At 41.2% G+C, this 12,087-nt stretch overlaps 1 protein-coding gene across 2 annotated transcripts in view; it reads right to left on the bottom strand.

The window, feature by feature from the left end:
- Positions 1-12,087, bottom strand: part of EPG5 (ectopic P-granules 5 autophagy tethering factor) — a 111,266-nt gene that overhangs the window by 64,867 nt on the left and 34,312 nt on the right. For both annotated transcript variants that reach the window (XM_066247450.1, XM_066247451.1), the window contains exons 11-16: positions 9,668-9,825; positions 7,999-8,153; positions 6,734-6,874; positions 4,505-4,669; positions 2,384-2,503; positions 1,178-1,437 (exon numbers count right to left, since the gene is read on the bottom strand). In XM_066247450.1, coding sequence (XP_066103547.1) covers positions 1,178-1,437; positions 2,384-2,503; positions 4,505-4,669; positions 6,734-6,874; positions 7,999-8,153; positions 9,668-9,825 — 999 coding nt within the window. The remainder of the gene's footprint in view (positions 1-1,177; positions 1,438-2,383; positions 2,504-4,504; positions 4,670-6,733; positions 6,875-7,998; positions 8,154-9,667; positions 9,826-12,087) is intronic.

Below are 12,087 nucleotides of genomic sequence, written 5' to 3'. Positions count from 1 at the left end.
GGACCTTGATAACATTATACGGAGTGAAATAAGTAAATCAGAAAAAACTAAGAACTATATTAATCCATATATAGATGGGACATAAAAATGAGACTCAGAGACATGAACAAGAACAAGAATGTGGGGGGAGGGAGGAGGGGGCGAGGAAGGAGAGAGAGGGGGTAGGGAGGGGAGGGGCACAAAGAAAACCAGATAGAAGGTGACAGAAGACAATTTGACTTTGGGAGAGGGGTATACAGCACAATCAAATGTCAAAATAATCTAGAGATGTTTTCTCTCAACGTATGTACCCTGATTTATCAATGTCACTGCATTAAATTTAATAAAATAGGCCTGACCTGTGGTGGCGCAGTGGATAAAACATCGACCTGGAAATGCTGAGGTCGCTGGTTCGAAACCCTGGGCTTGCCTGGTCAAGGCACATATGGGAGTTGATGCTTCCAGCTCCTCCCCCCTTCTCTCTCTCTCTCTCTGTCTCTCTCTCTCCCTCTATCTGTCCTTTCTAAAAATGAATAAATAAAAATAATAATAATAAATAAATTTAATAAAATAAAAAAAAGTTAATTTTCTAAATAAATTTTTTTTAAATTAGAGAAATCATAAAACAAGCTTAGATTTGACATTCAAAGAATTCACATGCCAGATACTGCTCTAAGTATTGGGTTAAATGTATTATAACTCATTAAAGCCTCATAATGTCCAAAACGAATATTACCATTTTAAAGATAAGGACCTGAGATACAGGAAGCTATGAATGACACCAGAGCTACTGGAAACATGGTACAGTGCCTTCCAAAAGGCCTACATAACATCTCCCTCTTCCCAGCAGATCAATTCTATCCTTTTACCTGGCCTTCAAATCTGTACAGAAATTGTCCCTATTGATCTACCTGATCACCTCCATTCACCAACATGAATCACAGCTGACATACACTCTGGGTGACACATACAACTCTCTTTATAACGTAACAAGGTGACTTTCTGGTACAAATGTGTCTTATATGAATTCAGGCAGCATTCCCCCTTGCTAAGCTATTCATCAGGGCTTACAATCTGGCTCTGACTACTCCTAGACAGGTTTGATGGAGGCCTCGGACCTTGGGATGGGAAAGGGGAGATTCCAGAATCACTAACTATGAAGTTCAGCAAGCCTCGAGTCTCAGCCCTCACACTGTACCTGTGGCCGACCGTCGTCATAGCTAAGGCCAGGTAACAGCCGATGGGCATGCCCGCTTTGACAGCCTTCAGGAGAGGATGGAACGTGGGTGACTCTGTCATGTCAGGCACAGTGTTGGAGAAGGGAACAGTTGGACAATTCTGCTGTATTCCATAATCATTTTTGTGCAGTTTTAACCTCAAGATCAAGTTCCAGGCCCATTGGTTAAAGGAAGTCTCAGGTGTCTCTCCATATCGAACAATACTGGCCAAATATGAAACCTAAAACAATTATTTATTTTAAAACACATTATTCACACACACGTTAAATCAGTAAGCTCACCTACCTATCTCTTTTTGTGATCAACAATGCCCTAAAAAGAGAGGGCATATTACTCACTGGTATTCTGTGTTTGTGACACTAAATTAAAGCAATTTCTCAAAGTGATCATTTCTGCTTACTTGGTAGTCATTTTGTGAACTTGATCTGAGTCAACTCAAGCAAAACAATAATAAAAGTTATTATGCAACAAATGGCATGCTTGTACATAAATTTAACAACCAGCTGAAGTGGGGGAAGCTCATTCATAGCATTTGCCAATTTTAACGGTTTAAAAAACTCCCATCATGGTCAATTTCAAGCTACTAATAGGTTAACCTGGTTTGCAGTGTTCCTGAAAATGTCACAGTCAGTTCTCCTGAGCCAGTGTTAGTCAGCTCCAGCACACCACTGTAGCTGAATTCAAATTCCATGGTATTAAAATAGTCATATGTGCCTGACCAGGCGGTGGCGCAGTGGATAGAGCGTTGGACTGGGATGCGGAGGACCCAGGTTCAAGACCCTAAGGTCGCCAGCTTGAACGCGGGCTCATCTGGTTTGAGCAAAAGCTCACCAGGGTGGACCCAAGGTCGCTGGCTCAAGCAAGGGGTTTCTCAGTCTGCTAAAGGCCCACGGTCAAGACACATATGAGAAAGCAATCAATGAACAACTAAGGTGTTGCAACAGGCAACGAAAAACTAATGATTGATGCTTCTCATCTCTCCATTCCTGTCTGTCTGTCCCTGTCTTTCCCTCTCTCTCTGTCTCTGTAAAGAAAAAAAAAAGCCATATGTAGGCTACCCCTTAAATAAAAATCTTTATCCAACCATAGGGTAAATACTGGAACTAATCCACCCAGGCTACTTATAACAAAGATGTATGTTCTCAATACATAAGAGAAGGAAATACCTGCTTCATACTTTCAGAAAGAAGCCCAGCATACGGCTTCTGTGTGAGGTATTTCTGATACGCTTCAAGAATCACTAACGCCACTTCAGCATGGACTGCTTGATCCAGATGAAGGGTACCCTATTAAAAGAAAATCAATCACAAATCCGTAATCTTGATTTTCTTACATATATACCTTTGAACCAAAAGACTAGGCAGAATAGTGAAAAAGAAACTTGAATTCAAAGCTAAATTTTCCAAAAATCACATCCTCTGACAATTGTTATAAAAAGACAATAGTAAAAAAAATTAAAATCTTTTTTTGTTTGTTTGTTTGTTTTGTATTTTTTTCTGAAGTTGGAAACGGGGAGGCAGTCAGACAGACTCCCGCATGCACCCGACCGGGATCCACCCGGCACGCCCACCAGAGGGCGATGCTCTGCCCATCTGGGGCATTGCTCTGTTGCAACCAGAGCCATTCTAGCACCTGAGGCAGAAGCCACAGAGCCATCCTCAGCGCCCGGGCCATCTTTGCTCCAATGGAGCCTCAGCTGCGGGAGGGGAAGAGAGCGACAGAGAGGAAGGAGAGGGGGAGGGGTGGGAGAAGCAGGTGGGCGCTTCTCCTGTGTGCCCTGGCCGGGAATCGAACCCGGGACTCCTGCACGCCAGGCCGACGCTCTACCACTGAGCCAACCGGCCAGGGCCAAAATCTTATTTTAAAGAACTGTGCCTATATAGGTTTAGACCCAAGTCATCCCAGACTCCAACCAGAAAACGTATCTTTGAATGTAATCCTCTTCCCCTTCCCTAGAATCTCCACAAAGTTTTAAGTTTAAGGGCTTTGCCACAAACTAGGAATATGTTTAAGTATTATTTAATAGAGAGATATTTAATAAATTAAGTTTATATTTCCTTTTTTGTTGTTCTATCATCTTTGAAAATATACAAAATACTCAACCACAAAGGGATATCCAGGAGTTTGAAACTCTTCCTCTGCAGCCTGAAGAAATACTTCCTTAACCTCTCAGAGAAGAGGACTGTTCTAACAAAGGAGCAGTGAGACTTTCACAGGGCAATTTCCCTGCAGCCCTCTGAGATAAAGGGGCCTCGTGGGGTTCCAGGCACAATCAGAGAATGTGAAGGCGGAGCACAGCCCCTTGCAGCGCTCACCCACCAGCACCTGAGAGAGCGGAGATCCAGACAAGCCATTAGCAGTCCCACTGGGTCAGGGTCACAAGGGAAAGCTCCCTGGCTTCAGTGTCCTCCTCTGTACAACAGGAGTCCTGCTCATTCAAACCACTGACGATGGCTGTGAGAACTACATCACTTGCTCAGAACAAAAGCTGACAGACAGGTGAAGAGGGCTGAGTTCTCTCCCATTTTCCCTTTAAAATGTTTAAATATTGTGATCAAGGCACCAAGGACTAAGGTAAAGAGACTGGAAAAATTTAACAGTCAGCAATCACTTCACCTGGCATTTCTGAAGATATGATAGGTAGCAAGGTCTTAAAAATAATAATAAACTATTATTAATGAAACTACCACCAGTGAGTATTTAACATGAGCCAAGAACTATCCTGAGTGTCTTACCATGTCCGACCTAAGCTACTGAATCTTTACAACAACCCTATGAAGCAAGCTCATTAATATATTAATATCGATGCTTACAGAAGAGCAACTGTGGCCCAGAGAGTACAAGCTTGCTGAGGTCACAGAGCCAGGCGGTGGCAGAGCTGAGATCAGAACCCAGGAAGGCTGGCTCAGGCTCTTAACCAATGCCCAGTGTTTGCATTGGTTAAGAGCAAATCTGACAACAACATGCAAGACAAAATGCAGGAGGAAGCATCAGAGGCAGGAGAGGCAATTAGGAGGAACTGCAGTAAATAGCCAGAGATAAAACAACAGAGACAAAGGGTCTAAAGAAAAAGGGAAGGACCTTCAATGTGGAACAATTTATCTTCATTCAGAGGATGCTCACTCTGCAAAACAGAAGTAAAGAGAAGATCCTAAACTCTGATACAGCTAAAAGAATCTGCAGACCTTGCAAATGGTACTCAGAACTGTTAATGTTTGGAGAAAATGTTTCTTGGAAATGAATGCGTGTAGAACCTCCAGTGTCTAGGGAATGTTTTTAACACATACCTGTTCATCAAATCCCCAATTCAGTCCTTCTAGAATAACACAGGCCAACTTGTTCTTCACCATTGTCAGGTTATAATTCAACAACCAATCCCGAGTCACGGCTATCTCGGAGGCAGAAGGTCGCCAAAGATACAAAGGCAGTTCTTTAAACAAGTATAAAGACACCTTAGGAAAAGAAAATGGTAATAATTAAAATCAAAACTTAGAGACAATCCTATTTTACTACAATACAACATCATTAAACTGCTTACAAAATTTTTTATCCAAAAGAGGGGTATTGTTTGATTTTTAGACAAGTGAAATGGACAACCAAATCAAATTAGCACTAAAGCTAATGATACACAAAGTACAAAATAATATTGAATGTCAACTGTAATTGAAAAATAAAAGTAATGATATACCAAAAGCACATTTTGCAATAGTTTATAAAGGTTAATTTTTTTTCCAACATGTAAATTGGAATAGTTTTGTTTAGGAAAACCACCATATTAAGATACAAATTTAAGGTCATAATAAATCAGAAGAAAGTCATTCATTTTACAGAAAGATTTAGTAGTTTAAAAAGTTATTTCTTGCCCTAGCTGGTTAGTTCGGTGATTAGAGTGTCATCCCAAACTGCCAAGGTTAAGGGATCAACACCCAGTCAGGGCACATAGAGGAAGCAACCAATGAAAACATAACTAAGTGGAACAACAAATGAATGCTTCCCTCTCTCTCTCTTCCTCTTTCTGTCTCTCTAAAAAAGCAATGGGTAAATTTTTTAAAAATTATTTCTTCTATGGCATTTAAAAAGATTTTCTATTAGCTTCAAAACAATCTAGGGAGGAAGAATAAGAAGTGGATGACATTAAAAATGAAACAAGCCCTGACTGGATAGCTTGGTTGGTTAGAGCTTCATCCCAAAGCACTGAGGTTTCTGGTTTAATCTCCAGTCAGGGCACATACAGGAACAGATCTATGTTCTTGTCTCTCTCTCTCTCTCTCTCTCAATCCCCTTTTCTCTCTCTCTAAAATCAATCAATCAAAAAAATTAAAAATTAAAAAAAGCAAGATCAACCAAGAGTTGGTAATTGCTGAAACTGAATGGTAAGTACAAAGCAATTCAAAAATAGAAGAGGAAATGCTTCCCAAGTAGTCAATATAATCATAAAACCAACACTCAACAAAATAACAGATTAATATCCATCATGAACATATATGTAAAAAGCCTCAAAAATAATATTGTCACACTGAGTCTAGCAACACATAAAAAGAATAATACTCCATGGTCAAGTGGTTTTTATTCCAGAAAACAATGATAGTTCAGCATTTGAAAACCAGTCAGTGTCACCACATTAACAGAAAAAAGTATAAAAATATAAGATCATCTCAACAGATGCAGAAAAAGCAAATGAATAACCCCTCATGAAAAAAACTCAGCAAACTGGAAACAGAAACCTCAGTCTAATATAGAGTATCAATGAAAAACCTACAGCCAATATTGTATTTAATGGTGACGTTTTGAACACTTTCCACTATGAGAGGGAACAAGGGAAGAATATCCACTCTCACTACTTCTGTTCAATACTGTAATAAAGGACACAGTCAATGCAGTAAGGCAAGTAAAAGAAATTAAAGGCCTAACAATTAGAGGAAAAATCCTAATAAGAATTCGCAACAAAGCAGAATTTAAATAGTAAATTCTAAAATATATTCATGCTTTCTCCAAAAGTGTCAGCAAGTTTAAAGAGCACAAAGAAACCATATGTATAAACAAAAAGTGGAGGTATCTTTTAGGTGTGCTCAAAAAAAAATATTATGGGCCTAATTTTTACACTTAAAGTTAAGGATATCTCTGGACACAGTTTACTACTAGAAGTATCATGACCTAACTAAAAATGTAAGCATGGCCAAATGCAGAAAAACACTTAAGAGGAAAAGGACAAAAGCTCAGACTGAAAGAATCATATGACTTACTATAGACTTCTTTGGAATTAACTCCATTAGATGATCACTCAAAAGGTGAAACCAAAAATGTGCTCCTGTATCGCAGATAAAGGGCCTTTCATCTCAATATAATAGTATCACAATAGGATACAATGGCTAAAAGTACCATGTACTGCCACTTTGGAAAACAATAAAAAATATAAAAATTAAAAATAGCGTTATGATATGTTCCCCCAATTCTACTGATGGGTACATACCCAAAAGAAATGAAAACAAGCAAATAAACAAAAGCAGTATTCTTACCATTCCAACCTGGTCAATGGTGTCTTGAACTCTATTGAATAGGATAGAAATGATCTTGGGGTGAACAGCTGTGATGGCCCCTAAAAGCTCTCGACCAACCTTTGAAAAAGTCTCTCTGGTGGACAAGGTAACATAAGAGACCTAAAAGTGGGAGGGAGTGGAGATAGCACCTTTAATATCAATTATTAGTCAAAACACATTTCCATAATATACTAAGGGTGTTTCCAAGTAAAGTAAAAAGGCAGCTTCAATTCACAGAATGTCCAAAAGGATGTCGGAACTTCAGAGAACAGAGTGTTTACCTGAGGCTGGAAGGTGGGAGGAGAGGGAATAGTGAGGAAAGGTAACCATGTAACAATGATTTCAAATGCTACATTCAGAAAATGCATCCTAAAGTAGCAACAAAATAGTTCCTTTATGTTAAAACTTTTCTAAATTTGAGGAAATCACTAAAATGATAAAAATCACAATGCTAAAACGTTAAAGCAATTTTAATCTATGTGAAAATATACCTCTCCCCCCAGTTTTTTCACAATATGGAGACAGTCTGGAATCCCAATCCATCCAGGCATAGTTACAACATATAATTATAAGACCAGCTCACTGGAGTATTTGATCCTGGAAAAGAACTCATCTAGTCTGCCATTTTCAAACTGGAGTAAGGACAATAAACTCGGAGAATCTTCTTGGAACATAATTTTACTTGAGTTTACTTAAATAGCTTGGAGGAAATACTTTTTATGAAGATAAACATAAATGACAGACTAAAAAATAAGAATGGCATCCCAGCCTGGCATTTTACAGATGAGGAAACTGAAGCCGGGAGTGGTACGGTGAGTGAGACAGGTAGTTAACAGCAGATTCAAAATAAACCCAGGTTTCTGACTCCAGGTTCAGAATTCTTTCCATCTTCTCATTTAAACTGACTTAAAAGCCCACTTTCCATATTACCGGCAGTGTCGGAAGGGGAGGACGAGAAAACAGACAGTATAAAAACTGCAAGTGTAAGGCTGTGTCAGCTTGCCTATTCTTTACCAAAACTCATGTATCAAACGTCAAGAAATGGTAGGGGAAGTGGAATGGGTATGATTCGTATTTTCAATAATCCTTATAGCAAAATAATGTTCCTTTGATCACCCGCTCCCCTGAGTGCAGACGGTACACAACAGTCAGTTTGTTTGTTTTTTAAGCAATCCAAGAATCAATGAGTGGACAACCTAAAAGAAAATATTTTTTGGCTGACTTTTAAAACTTAATAGCCTAACCTCATATATTTCCAGAACGATCATTTTTATGAAGTCTTCGTCCACATTGGTTCTTCTGGCCTGAGCCATCTGAGCAAATGTAGTCAAAAGGCAAATCTCTTCCGAGCTATTCATGGAAGAAAGACACTTCTCAAAGTTCACAAAACGTTCTGGGTCTGTAAGTTCACATCAAGAAAATTAAAATGGGGAAAGAATAAATATATACCACTTTAATTACTCTTCCAGAGAAAGAAGACATAAAAGACATTCAGAAATATTTAAAGATACAGAAGTTCTTTCTTGGAGTACCCAGTATTCCTGGGTCTGTCCTATATATACAGGAGGTAAACACGTTGTTCAACTTTATTTTCTGCTTAAAAACAAACACACAAAAACACCTATTTCTTTGTTCCAGAATAGATTTCTAGGCACCAAGAGGAAGGTTGGGCCAGATAAAATTCCAACTCTAAACATAATGTAGCCTCAGAGTTGACATTTAACATCTCCAAACCTCAAGTTTCCTCATCTGTCTCCACAGGTTATTTAAGATTAAATGACATGTCACTGGTGAAGTGCTTTGTCAACTGCAAAGCACTAAAACTGTCAACAGGTGAGAATCTTTAAAGGCAAACTTGAAGCTACTTGGCAATTGCCAGGCAAATGAATGACAATCCTGCTCATGAAAAGCGCTAAGACTGGCCAACTACTCAGCACAAGCATGACATTCCAAACAAAACAGAGCTGATTATAAATGAAAATTTGGGGCAAGAATTAATGATAACGACTGAAATACTAATGAATGTGTATATGCTTTGCCTATTTCTCAGAAGATGCCATTTAAGTAGCATTACATTTTGTCACTAGGGGGCAGTATTGATTGACAGCTTTGCAAAACAGGCAGAAAACTAAATGCTGCCAAGGCAAGTTTTATAAAGGAAAGACAAAGAGTCTGTTTAGAAAACATATTCCCCTGATAGAACTTTTCACAGTGAGAAGGCAATAAGCCTACAATGCTTTTCATGTGCTTACACATTTGAGAAACCAAAGGGTAGCCCATCAAATTTCCTATATCTTCAAAATAACTCCCAGGGGGCATTTACCAACTCAATCTTCATTTCCCATCCCCAAAATGGGTTTACCATAAAAATTACTATCTAGAGTATTTCTAGAATAATGAAAATTGGAGTTTATTTTAATAAGTCAACCATAAAGCAGTCTCTCGAATTTCCAAATGATCACACAAACACACAGAGTCAAACATTTTCTTAGTTGTTCTGAGAGCAGAGGAGCCGGCAGCGAAGAGGACGGGCACACAGGCCAGGGCTGGTGGTCCGAGCCGGCCGTGGCCTGCGGCGGTGCCCTGGCTCGGGGCCCTGCGGCGGTACCCGAGCTGGCGGGGCCCTGCGGCGGTGCCCTGGCTCGGGGCCCTGCGGCGGTACCCGAGCTGGCGGGGCCCTGCGGCGGTACCCGAGCTGGCGGGGCCCTGCGGTGGTACCCGAGCTGGCGGGGCCCTGCGGCGGTGCCCTGGCTCGGGGCCCTGTGGCGGTACCCGAGCTGGCGGGGCCCTGCGGCGGTGCCCTGGCTCGGGGCCCTGTGGCGGTACCCGAGCTGGCGGGGCCCTGCGGCGGTACCCGAGCTGGCGGGGCCCTGCGGTGGTACCCGAGCTGGCGGGGCCCTGCGGCGGGCGTACCTTGGAGCTGCCTCTTGCACTCGGCGGGCCGGAGGGCGGCGCACAGGCTCTCCAGGCTCCCGCGCTCCACCTGGTGCATGACGTAGAAGAGCTTCCAGAGCATCTGGACCGACAGGGTTCCATACGGCATTTCCGACATAAACAGCCAGATGCCAAGTCTGTGTGTGTTAGAAAGAGCAGGAAGCATTTTATATTATCAGTCAAGCTCACCACCCTGAGAAGCAGACAAGCCCTCTGCTCTGAAAGAAAAAATAAATTCTTAAATCATATTACAGCCCTGTTTCTAACATGTCTCGGTCACAGACACCTTGAGGATCACAGGGAACACTCACAAAGCCCGAGTCTGTGCCAGGCACTGTTCTAACAGCTGTGCCACGTTTCACACCACCTCATCCCGCCTCACTAAAACCAAGGCAAGGACTGTGACTGACAGCACCCCGGTCCACACACAAGCCTAGCGAGGCACACAGGGTGGGGAAGAGCAGACCTGGGCTTTGAACCAGATTCTTTTAAGACCCGAGTGACATAAAGGCCACACAGATGTGACGTGTGTGCCTGAGCAAGGGTACAGGTACACGTGTAGTGGGTGGGAGGGGACTCAAAAGCCCCCCAGTGACTCTGCACTCATCACCAAGTGCAGTTCAAACTCCTCAGCCCTGCATTCAAAGGCTTCCACAACATAGCTCAGGCTCATATTTCCCCCAGAGCCCTCTCTGCATTCAGAATTAGACCACTCCTGGACAAACCTGGAGCCAACCTCTGACCTCCAAGCCACCATCCCTCCGTCTGAGAAGCCCTCCTCCGATTCCTCCGTCAGCACTGACACAGAATTCCAGCCTCACCTGACTTTATAATTACTGTTCCCTTTAGCAGTGGTGCTAACACAGCAGTGGGCAGCAGAAATCACCGGCAGACTTCATAGAAAATGCAGACTACAAAAGCCTGCCTACAGAGATCCTGACTTTGTAGATCAAGTTGGGGCCCAAGAATTTGCACCCCAGGTGAGTCAGACTCAAATGATCCTTCTTATCACACAGTGAGAAACACCTCAAGTTACAATGTGTACACACATGAGCCACAATTTGAGAGCATAAATTTGGTTTTGTTCACTGTTGTATAAATCAGCAAGTAACCTAGAGTCTTATATTTTACTTATCTAGTACCTAAACCAGTATCTCAAAAACAATCAACACTCGGTAAGTGCTTATAAAAATTTTATGCTATGTGAATTTTATCTCAAGAAAATCTAAATAAAACAGGGAGACTCTCAAAACTGTTGCTCTATTTTGGGCAAAACTATAAATTGACCAATTAAAAATAAAGCTGGCCCTGGCCGGATAACTCAGTTGGTTAGAACCTTGACCCAAAATACCAAGGTTGCAGGTTCAATCCCTGGTTAGGGCACAAATGAAAAGCCATAAATGAATGCATAAATAAGTGGAACAAGAAGTAAATGCTTCTCTCTCTCTCTCTCAAATCAATTTTTTAGAAAGTTAAAAAATAAAAATGAACAAAGTTTATTAAAATAAAAAGACAAAGTATTTATATAGTATATGCCTAACCCAAGTCTACAGGCCTAGTGGCCCAAACCTCCACTGCCCTGAACTCTGAAAAGCAACAGCTAGACTCCCAAGCAGAGCCAAAGAGCTGAAGAAACTTCTCTGAGTCCAGGTGGGCCAGGCTTCTGTCTTATTAAACAATTATTGTAACACCTTACCTGGGTCCTGACCTTCCTGCATAACAGATCCCAAAACAATAAGGATAAATTATAGAGACCTTAAAAACAATGTTGCCAGAGTCCGTGTGTCAGGCTATGAAACCCCCTATACAGCAGAGTCCGTGTGTCAGGCTATGAAACCCCCTATACAGCAGAGTCCGTGTGTCAGGCTATGAAACCCCCTATACAGCAGAGTCCGTGTGTCAGGCTATGAAACCCTCTCTACAGCAGAAAGGCATAAGTCCGGCCTACCTTTCTGTTCTGTGTATTTTGGTTTTGATTTGTTTTAGGCAGGGGATAGCTCCTGTCAGAAACTTCCATTGCAGTGCCAAATAAATTGAAATTTTGTGGCCTTAAATATCTAATTCTCATATTCTCTAAAATAAATTTCCTAATAAACTATACTAAAGAACAATAGTTTTAAATATTTTAAAGTTTAAAACAATTATCGTATTTGTGACTTATATATATATACAACGTTACAGGAGGGTTCACAGCTCAGGATATAAGCTCTAGTAAGTTGTATACCTGAAACTGGTACAAAATAATACTGAATGTAAACTGAAATTGAAAAATAAAATTTCAAGTTCTTTAAAAAAAAAAAAGAGGTCGTGAGTAACTGTGGTCACTTCCCCTCTCCGCTAAGCAAGCACAAGACCCAGCAACAGGAGACCAGGGAAGACGTCCCAGCGGCAGGCCAGCT

The sequence above is a fragment of the Saccopteryx bilineata genome, chromosome 11 (genome assembly GCF_036850765.1).
Source record: "Saccopteryx bilineata isolate mSacBil1 chromosome 11, mSacBil1_pri_phased_curated, whole genome shotgun sequence".
Lineage (NCBI taxonomy): Eukaryota > Metazoa > Chordata > Mammalia > Chiroptera > Emballonuridae > Saccopteryx > Saccopteryx bilineata.
This window is presented reverse-complemented; position numbering and strand designations above follow the sequence as displayed.